Below are 19,246 nucleotides of genomic sequence, written 5' to 3' on the forward strand. Positions count from 1 at the left end.
TTTACACCAAGAAATTATAAGGTTAACGTTCCTATGCTTGCTTCCCCCCCTCCCCCCTCGATGCTTTGATTTATTTGCATACATAGTTGGCGCAATTCAGTTTAGTTATGTGATCACCTTCCTTTCTCCACGCCCAAAATATTATCGCACCGACTTGACCTTTATAGTATTTCTCAGACCATTTTATTTTGCAATCGACGTGGGACTCCCCCTCCCGTTCCTTCCCTCAACGATTCTAAGAGGGGGGAAAAATGGGGGCGCATCCTGGCGGCGGCCGCCTTTGTCCCCCCTTGAACCTCGCGAGGAAGAGCGCTCGCAGTTCGGTGTGTAAAGTACAGCCTAAGAGCCTGGGGGCACCTTCCTTCTTCGCTCTGCCTTGTGTGCGTGTGTGTGTCTCGTCTCCTCTCTCTCTCTCCTTTTCTCCCTCTCCCTCCCCAGCCTGTGTGTGAGCTGCGAGCACCGCCGCCGCCGCCGCTGCCCTTTGATCCCTGCATTAGTGTTAGTTAGGGGCTTGGAGACACACAGGGAGCAGCCATAGACACCGCCGCACCAGCCTTCATTATTGGCACCGCATATGAGCACACACTCTTCCCCTCGTCCATTAGATCCATTTCCATTGAGGAATATTGCGACCGGGGACAGACCAGGTGCACGACCGGGGGGCAGAAAAAGAAAAGGTGGGGGAGGAAGGGCAAGGAAAAGGGGAGCGGGGAATCCCTTCTCCTTGGCTCCAGGAAAAGCGGCTTTCTAACCGCCTTCCCCCCCCCCCACTTGCCCACGAGAAGAAAAGCAACCTCTGCTGGGCAGCTCCCCTTGCCCCGCTTTGTGCCTGCCTCTGTCCCTCTTTGGGATTTTTTTTTTCCTTTGGTCTCCCATTAAACCAAGGAGGAGAATGTGAAAAGGGGGGAAAATGCCCAGGAGGAAGCAGGAGCAACCCAAGCGCCTCTCTTCACGTAAGTGCCCCCCTTTTTTCCTCCCCTTCTCTGTCCCCCTACCTTCCCCCTTCCCTTCTCTGCCTGTCTCCGTCCTCCCCCTCTGCAGCCTCCTCCGTTGTTTTGTGCATTAGTTTAGGGTTACAGAGGTGAAACTGACAAAGACAGCACCCGGGTTATGCCTCTTTTAGGTCTGAGCTAAGGCAGCCATGTTGGTGATGAACAGCCTTGTGCCCTTTTAATTTTTTTTCTCCTCTCTCCCTCTCTCTCTCTCCCTCTCTGTGTCTGAGTGCGTCTGTGTGAGCGCGAGAGAGGGAGTGCGTGTGTATGTGTGTGTGTGTGGCTTTCCCTCCTCTCTTTCTTCGCTCTTCTAGCTCTTTCCCCTCCCCTTTCTTTTGATTGTGCATTTGTGTGCGTGTACGGACGGGTTTCTGCCGTTTAGTCTGAAGGGGGTCTTTTTTTTTTTATTGGGGTGGGGAGTCGCAACTGGAAGGGTTTCTGGTGTCTTGTGCGGAATCGATTGCGAGGTCCGTCTCCGGCTAAAGGTTGCGGCTGGGCTGGTCGGCCTCGGAGCCGGGGAGGAGGCGGAAGAAGGCGAAGAGCAGCGGGGAGGGCGAGGCAGCGGCGGGGTAGAGTGGGGGGGTTGGCTAGGATAGAGGGACACAGGAGAGTCCGGGTCTGCCGCTTTGCCGCCGCCGCCGCCGAGAAGTGCGGGGAGGGCGAGAGGGAGATCGTGGCATGCGAGGTCCCTGCAGAGCAGAGGGGGTGGCGGAGGCGGCGGCATAGCAGCGGCGGTGGAGGCGAGCTGGAGTCTGCTTCGCCTCCTCGCTGCAATAAAATGAAGGGTCAGATGCAGCCTCAGCGACCCAGAGGTTCCCGCGTCTCTGCCCCAGAGGAGACCAGCAGAAGGCAGGAAGGGCTTGAGAGCGCACGTCGCCCCCACTTCTCCCCACCCGGTGCGGGCAACGCACATACCACACCGCAGTTTCTCCCCCCCCCCCGCTTCCCCGCCGGTTTGCGCGCCCCCTTCCACCCCGGTCCTCCTCCTCTTCCTCCTCAATTCTTCGCAAAGCAGTTAACTTTTTCTTCTGCTTCTCTCTGGAATGGAGAAGCGGTCGGGCATTCTTTGCAGAGAAGGAAGGGGAAATATCTTCGGACGAATAAGAGAACACATTTTAAAAGACCTTTAAAGCGACTCGGGGCTCCTTCTGGTTGGCCTCCAAAGAAAAGAGGAATGAAGGCGGGGGTGGATTGGAGGGGTCATTTTCTCCCCCCCTTCCTCCTCCTCCTCCTCCCTGCCTCCGCACCGACATTCAGTGCAGCCTCGCTTGGCCCCTCCCTGGCTGCGCCCCGAGGTTCGTTGTCGGCAGGCTGAACTGCTTATGTGTCAAAGCCACGGTCGGTCACCTGAAGTTCACCCATGAGGGGGAGCGAGAGGAAGGGAAAGCGAAGATTGTGGCGGGTGGCTGCTGAGGAGGGGTGCTTGTGTGCGTGGGAGGTGAGCGACCTTGCCCTCGTCGCAGGGGAGGAGGCGATCGATTACTGGTTCATACGTATAATTAACGAGAGTTGATAGAGGGAGACGATTCCCCGGGCTACCAAAGCGCCCCCTCCCACTTTTTTCCCCCTGCCGCTCTGTCCTAAGCTCATAGCCACTTCTTCCTCTCTCCTGCTGCCGCCGACCCCCCCCCCCCTTCCCGCCGCCCAGAATACAGGATCAGCCTGGCACACATGATCCGGGGCTGAGGTAGGGAAAAGGCAGGGCACGGCATGGCACTTGGGGGAGCGCGCGCGCACAGCCTTCCTTTTCCTTGCCGCGTAAACTCGGGGCTTGAAGGGCTTCCTGTTTGACCCCTCCCGGCACAGGGCTCGATTCCACACTCACCTCCTCCAACCCCCACTCCCCCAATGCCACCCTGCTGTTGGCCTCGCGATTTTAAAAGGAATATATTTATAGTTAAAAGCCAGAGCGCCGCTCCTATGAAAACCGAATTCAGGAAAGCTTGCAGAAGTGAGTTTCCTGAACCCGCAGGGGACTCCTTTTGCTGTTCGCCTATTCTCTAGTAAGGGGAGGTAAAAAAAAATAAATGATAGTGATGCTTTGCAAGAAACCGAGAAGAGAGAGAGAGAGAGAGACGTTTGTGTTTTAAAAGTGCCTAGTTTGTGAAATACCATACAAGACAACATAGGAGCAAATGAGAATTTGGAATAAAAAGTTGTTTTGTTTCTAACTGGTGTGTGTGTGTGTGTGTGTGCGCGCGCGCAGAAAGTCTGGGCGTAGAGTTTGGGAGGCCTGTTGTGCTTGCTGTTAAAGAGAGCAATGCAAGCAGCTGCAAACTGCCCTGCTAGTGACCTTGACCTGGCCCTGGCTCTGCTGCCCTTTCTGTCTGTTTCTCCAGGGCAGAGATGAAATTCTGTCTCCATTTTAGCTCATTCAAGAAGGATTGGTCTTGCAAACAGGCAGTTTCTAGTTTTGCTTTTGTGTGTACCTGAATTTTAACCTTTACCTCCCTCCCCAGAATTGCAAGTTTTATTGTTCACCCATTGCTTGTAGAGAAGTGAACATTATTTAAACTACAAGGAAACTACACTGAAATGCTTGGAAACATTGAGAGTTTTAAAAAAATGTGGTATCATGATGTTTCTCCAGTTTTGACGCTTAGTTTTAATTCATTAAATGATTTTTGCCTCAGAAGAGAAAAGCTGTGTTTAGCCTCACTTCTGATGAAATGTGAACTTGCCTTTGTTCTACTTTTATCATCAGTATATTTTATAAAATAAAAATGCTAATTTGTTATTGAGGCTTCCATAAAACATGAGAATTTGGTTATGTGTGTGAAACATTTGTAATTGTTTGTTTTCAGTGGAAAATTTAGATAAATGTGTTTTTTGAAAAGAACCTAAGTATTCTACAACTCATTATAAGTGATAAGTTGAGCTTGCTTCTCAAAAACTAGCTATACTAATGTTGAAAAAACTTATTTCTGAACAGTTGTGTTTTAAAAATTAGTGCATATTTTAAATCTATGATTGCTTTTAAGCAAGAGAAATTTAAGAAGCAAGTCCAATGCTAGCTAAGTGTGTTTAAACATGTGAACATAGTTTGACTTTATTTTAGAACTATAGATTCTTAAGATACAGTATTTATTCCTCCAATATTGCATTTCAGAAATGTTGTGATATTAATTGAAATAAAATGCTATCATATCGTGTTGTACTTTTGCAAGTGCTAAAAAATAAGTTCATTCACTTTGTGAAAAGTTGAGATAAATACATGAGGAAAAATTTGATCTAAATATATGTCTTGAGGGAAAAAAAGGTTTTATATAAGATAAAAAATTAAAATGACAATAATCGTAGGAGTAGAGAACATTATATAAAATGCTGTTTAGATAGATATATAGATGGACAGTCAGAACAAAGGTTTTTTTTTTGCAACTTCATCTCCTGGGATTAAATGAATTGATCCAGTAACAAGGCAGTTGTTGAAAGAAAATCTAGAAAGCCTTATTACTGGTTCTCTGAAGAAATGAGAGAAATGTACAAGTCTGTCAATTTCACTGCAGCTCTGCAAACCTGGGAAAAGTTGCAAATATTTGCAGTTTTGCAGCTGCAGTAGCAAGCAGCCAGTTCTATTGTGAAAAGTGCTTGGTTGCAAAGAATACTGAAATGCTAACCTCTTGACTTTACAAATCATATTTGCTCTTAAATAGAAACAGAAGGAATGGCATCCCTGCAGCCAGGAAGGCTCCCCTTGAAACAACCAGATTTTTTTTTTAAAAAAAATTCAATTGGCTAAACCAGTCCACACATCATGTACTAAAAATATGAGGGAGGGGATTTTGTTACTATTCATTAGCAAGAAAGAGGACTTATGTATTTTGGCAGAATTGAAGGAGATTGTGGGACAACTTCAAACTCTTGATGGATTGGGGAATGAGGAATAGTGTGTTCTTTTGTGCGTGTGTTTATTTTACAGCTATGTATTTTAATTCTATTTATTTTTAATGAAACATTTGATAATGTATGATGTTTCCACTAATCACTTTCTTAGAACCTTCTTCAATTTATGACTGTCTCACCCAAAAATGTACCTAAAATACTCCACAATAATTAGCATTTATAGAGAATGTTTGATACACCTTTTAACCAGGAAGAGTAAATTGGTATTATTGCTTAGAATTTTAAGGTTATGAACTAAGATTATGAACAAGTCATTTTCATTCATAGAGTTAGCAGAAATGGATAGGGAATTAAAACTACATTCTAGGCTAAAAGTTCCCACTCAAGTTGCCAAGATCAGATGCTTGGCAACTGGTTCATATTTAAAACTTGCTGTGTCTCAAATAAATAAATAAAATAAAAACTTCACTTTACCTGTATTGATGAGGAAAAAAGCCCAACAATACACAAAATGACCACAGAAGCTAAGGTAAGACCACAAGGGGTTATGCACAGAGCGAGAGCTACCGCGTGACTAATGCATGATATTTTGTTTTGACTGGAAAGGGTAGCGAGTCACGAGGCAAATGACACAAGTTCTAGTTTGCGCGTCGAATACAAAAGCAATGACAAGTACGGAGACAAAATTTTCTCATCAAAATGTATCAAGTACCAAATTTGATGACTTTCAAAGCAGTCGAGAACTGATTACCTGATTACTAAGGGCTCAGTGCAAAGTTTTAGGGCTCTGTGGGTCATATTGTTTTGAGGCAGTGACATACAATGGGAAGGGCTGGATTTTTTTAAAGTTTCAGGTGAGTTCTTTATATTCTGTTATAATTAAAGGCTATATTACGTCTTGCTTCACCGTGGAAGAAAATTGTCCTTTCAAATTTCAGCAACATAGTCAAAAAGATGCTAAAGTTACAAAAAGGATTCTTTGAAGCTACAGACAGTTGTAAAATGAATGCAGGATTCCAGTGTTTAAATTTATGGGTTTTAATAAGAGAAACCAATTCATAAGAGAAACTAATTCTGTATATCTATTCAGAAAAAAATCCTACTGAGTATGATGGGGCTAATTCTCAGAAAATGGATACAGGATTACAAGATTGTGGTATATTATGCTACAACTTTGCTATTAATCTCTACTAATTTTGTGAATCACAGTTTACAGCAGATTGCTTATTAGGGCCATGCAAATGTTTTTATATTCTTTTGGCTTTTTTCATGCGTAATAAAATATTGGGCTAGCTAAAAATATTAACTTTACAAGTTTTAAACTTTTCAAAGAAAAAAAACAGATTGATGAAAGTATATGTAAGCAAGCAGCTTGATATGCAGCAGTTATAATCAGTAGAAATTTATGCTATATACTATTTTCCCTGTTTTAGTACAGTGTTGGAAGTGCTAGATCGTATTTATATTACTAATTATATTTCTGTTTATCTTCCTCTCTGTGTTCATATGTATAAGCTTATCATGCAGTATTTGAGTAGTGAGCACCACATTAAAGTTTAGCAAATAGGAAGTATGGATACATATCTTAAAAGTGGGCTAGGCTGATGTAGGGAGAGACTGGTTGCAACTAGACATGTAAACTAATTTCAGAAGAATAGATATATGTTATTTCTCTTGGTAGAAAAGATACAAAGTGGAGCCTTACGGTTCCTATGCTGCAGAGCTATGGCCTTGTGATGCGACATAGATAAAGTTTGTGACTTAGATAAAGTTTATTGCTCAGTATTGCCCGGTAATAGAGCCAGTTTGGTGTTACAGTTTAGTGTTTATAACTAGAAATCAGATGAATGTGAAGCCAGCTAGATGACATTGGGCCACACTCTCCCAGCCCTAGGAAACAGGCAATGCAAACCACTTCTGAAATCTTGCCAAGAAAATGCAGGGATTGGTCAAGATCAGGGTGTCAAATTGGATTTCTTCGAGGGCTGGATCAGTATTGTAGTTCTCCTTGGGGGGGGGAGTGTGGAGGGGAGACGGGATGGACGCCTCCTGCAGCACCCTGCCAGCCAAAACAGGCGCGTGGGGGTGCCCCCCCCATGCCTCTTTCCAGCCTGGACAGCCTCCTGCAGCACTTTGCCAGCCAAAAACAGGCAGCATGGAGGCTCCACTAGACCCCCACGCGGCCCATTTTTGGCTTGCAATACTCTTCTGGCCAAACACAGGCCCTGTGAGGCCTCCGCATGGCCTATTTTTAGCCTGCAGAGTGCTGCAGGAGGCTGGGGAGGCTGAAAATGAGGCGTGGGTGGGCCGCGTGTGGCTCCCCCATGCCCCGTTTTGGCTTTCAAAGTGCTACAGGAGGCTGTTTAGGCTGAAAATGGGGTGGGGGCGTGCTCGGTCCCCCATGCCCGTTTTGGCTGGCAGGGTGCTGCAGGAGGCATCCATCCTGTCTCTCCCTGCTCCCCACCAGCCCACGGACCTTGACTTTGACACCGCTGGTTAAGATAGTTGCAAGGACTCAACACTGACTTGAAGGCATAAAACAACAACAACATTGCCCTGTATTTTCATTACTGGTATATTGTTTTTCAAAACTCTGCACATGCAGATTGCACAAAAAGTGTTGTCTCTTCTTCAGTGTTTTCCAAATCTAGGAAGTTTCAATCAACTTAATGAGTTTTGTTTAAACAAATATGAGAGTCAGTTTTTAAGATGAAAATTTTGAATATTGAGAGCCATTTTGGTCTAGTGGTTAAGACACCTGGCTAGAAAGCAAGAGACCATCAGTTCAAGTCCTGAAAGCTTTTTGAGTGAGCTTGGGCCAGTCACTCACTCTCAGCCCAAATTACCTCACAGAGTTGTTGTGAGGAAAATAGAAGGAAGGTGTATTGAATTTGATTGCCTCTTTGAGTTAAAATAACAAAAGGTGTGGTATAAGTAAATAAGTAAGAAAGAAGCTAGTGTCATTTACTCTTGGGTGACTGACTGTCCACAATTCTGCATCATTTGATGCAGAATTGTGGACAGTCAGTCACCCAAGAGTAAAGACAATGAATAATAGTACGAACTTTACAAAATTGCATGTGCCAGTTGAACTTCCACTTAGGATTTCAGAATTCCCAAAGAAAAACAAATATCCTCAGTTCTTTATACTTTATAATATACTGCTCAGATATATTAAAATTTATTTATAAAGGGTAAAATTTGATACAGATAATATGTTTTGAAAATTGTTTAGTAGATAATTTCTCTCATGAGCAAAGTATCTGTTATTCATTAAAGCATGTACTTTTCCTGGCAACTGCATGAATATGAGTAAAAATGTAGCTGTTTTAATGATCACCATAATGGTACTATGCTCTTACAAGATCACATTCAAATCATTTTTGAAGTGCAGATCTTTCATGCTTGACACATTTCCTATTTTTTCATTTCACTTTTTTAAGATGCCTTAATATAATACAAAAAGTATATTCTGTAATCATGAATGTGAATCAATTATTTAATAGTATCATGTGCTTCGAATGATATCTATATGCTTTTTAAATGATTGGTTCTCATATGCCTATATGATTCTTATGTTTAAAACAATTAATATAATAAATCCACATTTTGGGGAAAAATGTATTTTTATATTAAACTTTTTTGTTTTGCAAGTTTTGAAAACATTAATTTATTTGTCAACCTTTGTAAAGAAAAAGTTTTATTTTTGAAACATTTTTAGTATAATTTTGTCCAAAATTGAGTAATAGTTTATGTTTTAACAAATGTTAGAGTGTAATGTGCCTCCTGCTGTTATTCACCATGTAGGATTCTTAGTTTCCTTTGAGTGACATTTGGGACATGGTAGAGATGCAAATGAAGGTAAAGTTCAAGTACTGACTCTATAAACAACTTTGGTAAGAGCCACAACTGTGTCCTGGGAAACGGGGAACAGAATGTATTCTTAAATGAATGACAAAACCATCACTCAATTTTTAAAAGTTTTTCCCCCTACATGTCAGAATGGGAGGGCAGATTAAGAAATGATATAAAACAGAAATATTAGTCAATATTTGGAATTAACTTATTAATTTCTGTAATTGAATTAGAACAGACCCCAGAACTGGATAATAAGAGCATGACTTACCACTAAGGGCTTTTTGGAGGGTCAAAGGGCTTCCAGCATAAAAGATTCATAAAGTTATGTTTTCATTTTATAAATAACATGTAATACAAATAAAACTGATGGCTTGGTTCTTTAGTGTGCCCAGTTTATACTGCATGATTTGCTAAGCAATGTAAAGCATAAAGTTAGCTATAGTTGTATAACCTGTTTCATTGTTATTGGCTATATTGGGCAACTAGAAGCTTACTATAGGGCCGTGATGGCGAACCTATGGCATGGGCACGGAGTCATATCAGTGGGAGCCTGGGGAGAGTGAAACACGGGCCTTCCAGTCCCACCGGAATTTGGCAAATGGGCAGTTTCTGGCCTCTGGAGGGCCTCGGGGGGGGGGAGGCCATTTTCGCCCTCCCCAGGCTCCAAGAAAGCCTCTGGCTTTCATGTGCCAAAAGTGGGGGGACAGTGGATGAGTCACATGTGCATGCGGGGGAGAGCGCATTGAATTATGGGCGTGTGACCCCCCGTGCTCCCCCATCACTGCTATAGGGCATGCTTCCTAGAATCTAGTTTTTAGGACTATTTCCTATGAATTAGAATGTCATATATAGCTATCTTTATCAAACATTGATCAGACCAATTGGATCCCATTATATTTTAAAACATTTGAGTTTTTAGAACCAATACACCTTGTAGTAAAATGTAGTACCAATGTAATTATGCTAGAATCTTTTCAGTGTTAAATTTATACCTATTCTCTGTTTCTGAACTTTAAACAATTACCAGTTCATGAGAATAACTTAATGCCATAGCTGTTGAGTTAGCTTAGGACACTTTAGTAACAGACTTCATCAAATACTTTTGACAGTTGAAATGCCTTATATCTATTGCAGCACTTCTGTCTATATGCTTACTGTTCCTCTTAGAAAAACCTGAAGATTTGTTAGAAGATTTCAAGAAACATGAAGATTTAGTTTGGCAGAAGCCTCCCAAGACTTGTTTTTCTTTATGTTGGGTGATTTTCTTTCTTTAAACAATACTTTCTGCTACTTTGTCCAGAAGGATTCCATTATGATTTTGTTTCCACTAACTTTAAGCCTACTTTGTGTGGTATAGAGACGTCAAAATCCATTTTTTTCCTTTCATGCAGTTCTAAGAATCAGAAGGATGGGTGAAAGCACAAATATAAACTTTATGTAAACATAAATATAAAATTAAAGTGTAGTAGAGTAGATAGTAGCCTCTTCTGAGATTGAAAGGATTTTAAATTTTTAGTAAACACAGTCTTAATTAATTCCTGTTGAAGTGGAATGGCATAGAAGCTTAAATGAATAAAGTATAACTTTCACCAGTTAACTATTAGAAGCAGATAGTCAAAAATTATGTTTCTTATTGTAGCAGGTTTTTTGTGGCCTACATGTTAGCTATGTTTAACACCATCTAGACTTGCCTCTAATTTACTATGTGAAGTAGATAATACATATTGAAAAAGTGGCCTTTAGAAATTTGTGGGATTTGTTGAAGGAGAGTTGCTGGTATGATGGTACTGTAACCGTGCATAATCAAACATTAAGATTCCTCAAAGTGAGTGACTAAGTGAGTGTGTTATGTATAATTTGATAAATTTCATTCATATTTCAAGGCACGAGCTATTCTTTCAACTCAGAACAGCATCAAATAAAGAGTTATTTTTAAAACACAGTTGATTACTAGGTAAAGTATTGTTTGTCTAATTATTGTGCTAAGACAACAAGTCTTAGATTCAGAACTCCACTTGGTCATAAAGTTCTCTGGGTAGAAGGTCAATCCCACTGTTTGAAAATTAAGTGAATTCTACTTATAAAATAGATAGCTACAAGAAAAGTATAAGTGAACAAATGAGTTGATATAATTTATGTCTGTGTTAATCATAACTTACTGGTATTTTTACTCCATTTATCTGAATTTTAAAAATCTGCAGAGAAAATTAGCTATATAAATTTATTTACCATATATAGCTATATATGTAGCTATTCCTCTTATAATAATTTGTCCTAATAAACATTTTTTATGCAGTTTTTAAGCCAAGAATTGCACCACAGTCCAAAAGATACATTATGTTCCAATTTTCTTCAATTAATCTGGGAAATATAGTCTGGATCAGACAACCTAGAAAAGAAACCAACTAAATTCTTCTTCTCAAGTTACCATTATGAATATTATCCTAAGCTTCTTGGGGGGGGGGAGAACAGGCTATAAATTAATAAATACTACAAGGAGATTTGCTGTTTGATTATGTTTTCCTAAGTGGTCCGTGATGGCTCATCAGTTAAAGACGCTGAGCTTGTTTTTGTCAGCTGCAAAGTTGACAGCCTGGATTCAAGACCTGACAGCTGTGCGATGGGTTGACCTCCCATTATTTGCTCCACCTCCTGCCCCCTAGCAGTTCAAAAATATGCAAATGCAAGTAGATAAATAGGTACCCCTTTGGTGGGAGGATAACAATGTTCTGTACACCACAGCATATAATCATGCTGCCCACATGACCATGGGAATATTTTGGGACAATGCTGGTTCTCGTCTAAGAAATGGAGATGAGCACTGCCCCCTAGAGTTGGAAACAACTGGGCCCAGAAACCTTTACCTTTTCCCTATAAAAAGTCCATGTCTCTCTCTGTCTTCACTTGATGTGAAATTACATCATTTGATTGGCAAAAGAAAAAGCCCTATATCATAAACAGATGATGTAGCCTGTAATGCTTATCTACTTAGCCACTCTGAATTTATTTTTCTAGTATTAATTTATTTTTCTAGGTCGCCTAGGAAATACTAATCTAGACCTGAGCAATCAGGGACCCAACCCACTATGGGCTCAATTAACCTCCTGCTTTTGGTATTTGCTGAGGATTAGCAAAGCAATAAATAATGATGGAATGAGTTAGATTAATGGAATTACAAATTTTGCAAATTTATTTACTAGTGGGGAAGCCATTTTAATCTGGTCTGCTAATCCCAAAGCGTCTTGCAGCAGTTTAAAGATTCATATTCATAGTTGAAATTATTTTCATCAGCTGTATCTGATGCAGTTCTAGAAGTCCAGCAGTGTTTTTATAGATTCTTTTTGGCACTGTCCTATGGAGAAATAATATTCTTAAATACGGATGTCTCCAGTTCATACATATAGTGAGACTGAGGCACTGATGTCTCATTATTGTGCTGTACAACACTTGTAATTGGTTGGTATAAAAATACGATAAATAAATCATGGACAGTAGTCCAGTCAAGCTTTTACCCATAACAAATTAATTGGTCACAAAACTCATTTTTATGGTAGTTGCTAGAAATGTTGTTAAATCTCTATTTTTTCCTGCTTTCAAGAAAAAAATGAGGAAGGGTTGTATTTAACCTTGCACATTGATTATATAATCTTTGACTTTTTCGTGGGTCAGAAGCTGTGGCAATGCCTTGAAAGGACCTACCTTGGAATGAGCAATGCCCACTCCACCCAGCGTGTTCTCTTTTATCATATTAGCCTAGGAGTACTGGTAGTTTCCTCATCCTCTTTTATTTGACTCTACTTGTTAACCCCAAAGAATTCTCTCAGGGCTGAGAATGCAGCTGTCTTTGGTGAAGGAAACACAGTGCTGGAAAACAAACACTTCTCTGAGTTTCCCCATTGATGTTATAATGCAAGGCATTTGTTGGGAGGAAAATTCTTAATGACAAAAAATGTAATTGTAACAGAACCATAGGAATTATTGAAAGCAAAATTGCTTTGATATTATAGAAAGGAGATGCACTTGCAAACTAAAGGCTACTGAACCCTTGGGAACACTGCCATATTTAAAGTACAATGATGAACAGGGCAGGAGGATGCTCATAAAAGCATTATAAATGGCCAGTCAGATGCACAATGCTTACTAAATATAACAGTTAATGCTACAGCTTGTAGAATTAGGCTCAAACCAGTTAAAAGCAACAATAAATTATTTCTGAGATCTTGCTTCTTATGTCACCTGTTACTGCTTGAGGGCTGCCAACAGACATGACATGTGAATGCGAAATTGTTTTTTTCTGTCTGACTTTTGATGTAAATGCAGTAGGAATAATTAAAGATCCGGAATTTTAAGTGGCAAGCCTGGCCATTTTTTGTGGCAACATAGCTCTAATTTCCAGAGGCGTAGTCATGTTATTTGTTGCCACAAGAAAGCAGTCCTATAGTTCCTAAAAGTATTACAGAATAAACTTAGCACCCAGAGCTTTCAGAGTGGGAGAGGTGTGACTGTCTAACCTTTGAAGGAAATCCCATTGAACTTTCTCTAGCTTACTCAAAGTTACACATATGCTGAATTTGAATTTTTGTCCTTTTTTTTTTTTTTCCCTGTAAGAGGCTCAGCCACTGAGCATCAGACAGCTGTAGCTATTGGTGCCCTAGTGGCACAGCAGAGTAAAGAAAGCAGTACGGTATTGTGTGCCACATCTCTGCAGCAGTTCTTTTTTGGGGGGTGGGGGGGTGGAAGATTGTGTTTTGTACAAAAGGATGGGATGTACCTGATTTTAGGATGTATTACTGTGTGGCATAAAAATAGTTGGAAAATCTGCCAGTGTTGTCAACAAATATATATATTTGGTCACTGATATATATCAATTCAATTTTTTTTACTACCAGTTCTGTGGGTGTGGCAGGGGAAGGATATTGCAAAATCTCCATTCCGACCCCACTCTGGGACCAGCCAGAGGTGGTATTTGCCGGTTCTCTGAACTGCTCAAAATTTCCGCTACCGGTTCTGTCAGAACCAAAGAGCGGGTGAAATGAAAAAGAGCCATACAAACACATAGAGACACTTTTCTTCCCATGCTCTTTGGATGGGAATTGGGATCAAAGAGAAGGTGTGAGATTCAGAGCAGATACTAGTAAATACTTAATACTCACTGAAAGTTATATAATTTGATGCCATAAACTAACTCTACCTGAATGGAGATAAAGACTAATTCATGAAGAAGACAGGCCAGTTTCCTCATATGCTTCTGATGTTCCAATCATAGGACTGGATTGATCACTTTGGGAATTAGAATGCTAAACTAAATTGACTTGATCCATAATGATTCCAATTATGTTCTAGTGTTTCATATCTCTGATTTCTGATTTAAATGCCACACTTTTTCTTAATATATACAGTATTCCCCATTCTGTTACTCCTCAGAGTTGTTGGGCAGCTTGGCTTGAAACAGGTAACTTCAACATAGCTAGAGGATACCAAGTTAGGAAGTCTTAATCTTTTCGGGCACAATAGGTAGCCTTCGGTTTATGTCCACAATGGAGCCAAAAATTTCCATTGCTAAGCAAGATAGTTATTGAGTTTTGCCCCAATTTGTTACCTTTCTTACCACCGTTAAGCGAATCACTGCAACTGCTAGGTTGTTAAGTGAATGTGGCTTTCCAATTGACTTTGCTTGCCAGAAGGTTGCAAAAAGTGATTACATGACTCCAGGACACTGCAACCAAATGTCTGAATTTTTATCACATGACCATGGAGATGCTGTAGTGATCTTAAGTGCTAAAAATAATCAGTTTTTTTCAGTGCTGTGGTAACTTCAAACAGTTGTAAGTAAAGCAGGCATATACTATATCCAGTATCCATTGAGTACATTTGCTTGCTTGCAGTTGTATTGATTCTCAATATTAGTATGTTATTTTACATGTTGTTATAGTCACCCACTCAATTACGCAATGCTGATAAAGTCCTATTCAGTGTATGAAAATGAACTAGGAAATCAGTCTGTAGGAAATCCTAGTAATCGGCAGTCTAGCCAGCATAGATGTTTTGCTATGATTCAAATGACATCATAGACAGTATCCTTACACAGCAATTTAAGCAGTTGAATGCACATGCAAATAAGTGTGCACTCAGCAACCCAAATTCAGTTTTCGGTTTGCTTATGAGTTTGTATGCCAAGCATACACAATGTGATGGCTTTAAACAAGAGGGTCTGTCAAACAGACAAAATATGTCACTGGGATAATAGATAACATCCTAGGAACCCAGTTTGCTTTCTGGAAAATAAAACATCTTGTGACATTAGGTAGCCATTTTGAGAGTACATATAGCCTCAAAATTCAAATGTGTTTCTACATTTAAAGATTGACTTTTCTGGGTAGATGTGCTCAAATCTTGTACCAGAGGTATGCCTGCAGTGTGAACACTTACTTATACCTGGCATTTGTGCATGGAGAATGAGTTACATATTCTTGCAGCCTCTAGATGTCATCCAACACATTTTTGAATCCTTTCTCTTACATCTAAGGCACCAAGTTGGAAAATCTTGGTTGTTGCCATTAGCTGATGATATATCCACAACCAAAACCCTTCCCAGCATTTGAAGAGTCCCAGTTTCGTTGTCAGAGAGTGATAGAAATTTGTAATATCAGGCATACCAGATGTGCACCTAAACATTACATATTTTTCTAGATATTTCCTATTTTGCAGATTTCCCCCCCCCCTCAAAATTTCCTTTCTTTTTTAATTCAAATAAACAGCAGAAAAGCCAGAATAATGTTTGACTTGTATAGTTCACTAGTTCATTCCTATATCAATAATACAATAAATAATGTGGTGTTGCAATGTATTTTCTTCCTTTTTTTTCTGTGTTTGAATCAGCAGTATTAAAACTCAATAGGGCCATTGTGGAGGGTCAGGGAAGTGACTCTTGAAGTTTAAGTGAAGGTGGAGGAACTATACTAAATTATTAAGTTATACCCTGACTGTAGCATCCCATGTTTTGTGTTTTTACGAACATGTTTGATTCAAAAGGGATGGTTGAAGATATTTCAAATTACATTTAATATCCTGGGTACTGTTTGTGTGGTAACAATGGAAACTCAAGGCTGTTAATATGTCACTTCGGCATTTACTTCAATGAAAGGCAGTTATCTAAATACACGATTAATAATAAATTATTCAGTTATGGAAAAAAGATGATGATGAAAGCAATAACACAAAGATCAGCTGCAAATCTTTGGATTTGGACAATATGTCATGGGTATTTTTTGTGACAAGCAGGATGTCAGCAACTCTTGTAGTGTAAAGTGCTTCTGTTCAGCACCTGTATTAGTTCCCAAAAAAATCAATTTCATCCATCACCACTTAATCCCTTCTTTTCATTTGCTACTATCCTTTCCCTCACAACATCTTCAATATTTTGTAACGCTGGTCTTTCCCAATTTTTTAGGCCTGTTTTATTTTATTTTTCCTTAGAGTTCCTTATCACCCAGAGAAAAAAATCACAATCTGTTTACAGAATATTTAAAAATAAGCTCTAGAGTAACCTCTTTTTTTAAATAATAACTTTATTAAAGATTACAATTATAAAAACAAAGACTAATACAAGACTAATATAAATACAAAAGAATAAATACAAAATCCAGAAAATAAAAACAGGAAAAATAGAGAAAAGAAAGAATATAGTAAAAAACATAAATATTTAAAGAAGTGACTTCCTACCTTCATGACAATTATAAACAATTTTAATAACTTTTCACCTCCTCTTTATTTACTAGCTGTTGATCTCTTCTTCCCATGTCACAGCTTTTTTCTGTGATCAATAAAGCAGTGTCATTTTAATCCTGGTGTCAGAAATATCCAGTAAGGGTTATTAGGATATAACATTTCTACTTTGTCTTGATCAAATAATCAAATATACCCACTTTATATTCCTTTTATTTCTAACAATTTTAATCTTTTGTTCACTCAAATTGTAGATCTTTTTGAATTTTTTTTCTTTACCCCTTCATGTCTTCAAAATTGTAACAAGCCTCTTTTGTAACTCTAATATAGGAAAATTGTACAGATTACTCTTTTTACCATGTATATGGTAAATACATAATTAAAATGGTATTTTAATTATTATACTATTAGCCTGTTTCTTTTGTATGCCCAATGCAACATCTTTTTCTATGACGCTCTCATAGCCCATCATTTGTATATGCACTTTCAACTCAGCCTTGATCTTTTCAAGTAACACTTTTGATAAAACAACTGATATGGCAATGTCTTCTTATAATAGGTATTGCTAATGTACAGAAAAATAGATTAAAATTATGTTTCTATTAAAAAACCTAATTGGAGAAGTAATCAGTTAATCAAGTCTAAAAAGAGTTATGCCTTCTTACCCCATTTCTATATCTATAAAATATTAATTATATAAAAGTATTATTGATATATTCAGTCACAGACTAACCCAAGTTATTTTCCTGATTAAGATTGACAAATAAATGGCCTACCCTACCCTATTTTCCTGCTCAGATTCACATGAAGTCAAGTCTCCTTGGAGTTAATCTTGATTATCTGAAAACTTCACAGACAGATCCATTAAGGTTTTTGGCAACAGATCAAAAATAGTCTCTCTTTGTATTCTGGAATAGTTAGTGTACTCTACAATTTGGTAATTTCTGGAGGTCTCTCATTCAATTAATAGCCAAACTAACTATTCTTAGGTTCTGAGCTCAAATAAATCCCTGCAGATGCTGCCATTGTTGCGGCAAGATTACCTTGTTGTTTTTGTTTATTAATTGCATTTATATTCAGCCAATTCTACAGAGAACTGCCAGTAGTTAGTGAAAAGAATAACAATATATACCAAACTTAAAATTTCCATGGGACAATTAAAACTTGCACAGTAAATCTAACAATATATTAACTTTAAAATAAAATAGAAGAAGATGAAGAAAGAGAAGAAAAAGAAATGACAAATTCACTACAATAAAATAAACCCAGATGGCATGAATTTATTAATCATCAAATGATATCCAAAAGTGCTCTGTCATTAGAAGCTTTTGGACAGTCACAGATAAATCTAGCTTTTAAAGGGCAGCCATTTCATAGGACCATAATTATCACAAAAAGCATTGTTGTCTGGTCTCACAGATTTCATGATTTGATTTCATGAAAATGGAGAATAGTAACATTTTTTCTTGGGACAAAAGTATTGGTGGGTTAATTCTGGTTGGAGAAGCAGATCTTGAAGGTGACTATGTACCAAGCCATATAGTATATTAAAAATCATAAGTTTGAATTACATCTATTGGCAACTAATGTAGTATATTAGGCATAACATACATAATATGTTTCTAGTATTCAACTCTTTCAAAATTTACCAGATTTAAAAAAATTTAAATCTGGTAAACCTAAACCTCTACTTTCTTGGTATCTTACAGTAATTTGTATCCAATTCTCATATTCACCCTTGCCATATAAATTTAGAAATATCCTTTTGCCGTTGTTTTCCCATTGTTCTTCATTTCTATCATGGTGAATTTACTAGCAATTTATTATCTTTCCATGTTTGGCAAAATATTCTTCCTAGGGTTGCTGCTCCTCTTTGTGCTAAGAAGAAAGTGGTATATTGCTGGGAGGGAGGGAGGGAGGGGGGGGGGAAGGAAGGAAGGAAGGAAGGAAAGATGGATCAAATTCTTCACCTATGCTATTTTAAATCAACACTCTTGGAATTGTTTTGCTGACATTAGGGACAGAAAATAGATTCTCTTGTCACAAAAAAGGGGGTCCCCACTTACCAGTTCCCCACAGACTGACTTTGAGGAGATCTCATTGCAAACAGTGTCTCAGGTTTACTAAATGTATTGCATTTCTAGTTAAAATTCTGAAATAAACCTCAGCCTATCAAGAGCTACTACAGGAGTGAGCAGTGAGGCCTTCAGTGTTTGGAGTAAAATTGTCAACATTCCTCATAATTGGCCAAAACTGATGGCAGAAATTCAACATCAGGATGGCCAGATTCTGTGGGTTAGGTGATGGCAGGAAACTATCATGTACACAGTATTGATTACTGTATCCTCTATTCTGTTAGAAGAATCTATTAATCTACTTAAGTTTTCAATCCAATTGGCACTTTGATATATTTTTTTCTTGTCTGCATTGAAAACCTATGATGTGTTTCATTATTTAAAAAAACAGGTGTGGGTTTTTATGATCAAATGTCCTTAAGTATACTTTTTTCAGAATGTTCTCTGTATCTTTTTTGCCACCTGGAACAATCTGAAAGCTAGTTGCCTTGGTGACCTTCACAGATTGAAATAAATTGCAGCACTAAAAAAATGTTGCTTGCATCAAAGTGCACTGATGTTTTAATCGGAGTGGTCTTAAAAAATTAGCAAAGGCATTGTAAGGGCTTATAAATTCTTAGGAAAATTAAGACTCTTGCATCAGGGGTGAAATCTAAAATTTGTTACTACTGGTTCTGTGGGCGTGGCTTGGTGGGGGGGATAATGTGACGGTGGGTGTGGCCAATTTTTATTTTTTTTTACTTTTAAAACCAT

The 19,246-nt window shown here is 39.0% G+C and overlaps 1 protein-coding gene across 8 annotated transcripts in view; it reads left to right on the forward strand.

Annotated features, from left to right (window-relative positions):
- The first annotated feature begins 228 nt into the window (after positions 1-228).
- Positions 229-19,246, forward strand: part of ZNF827 (zinc finger protein 827) — a 117,753-nt gene continuing 98,735 nt past the window's right edge. For 3 of the 8 annotated variants that reach the window (XM_034442958.3, XM_087874542.1, XM_087874531.1), the window contains exon 1: positions 229-953. In XM_034442958.3, the coding sequence (XP_034298849.2) occupies positions 911-953 (43 nt within the window). In that variant the 5' untranslated portion in view covers positions 229-910. Of the gene's footprint in view, positions 954-1,630; positions 2,431-19,246 lie in introns of those variants that run through there. The other 5 variants (XM_087874534.1, XM_087874535.1, XM_087874538.1 and 2 more) reach the window with 3 other exon arrangements.

The sequence above is a fragment of the Pantherophis guttatus genome, chromosome 8 (assembly GCF_059756535.1).
Source record: "Pantherophis guttatus breed Tessera chromosome 8, ASM5975653v1, whole genome shotgun sequence".
Taxonomy (NCBI): domain Eukaryota; kingdom Metazoa; phylum Chordata; class Lepidosauria; order Squamata; family Colubridae; genus Pantherophis; species Pantherophis guttatus.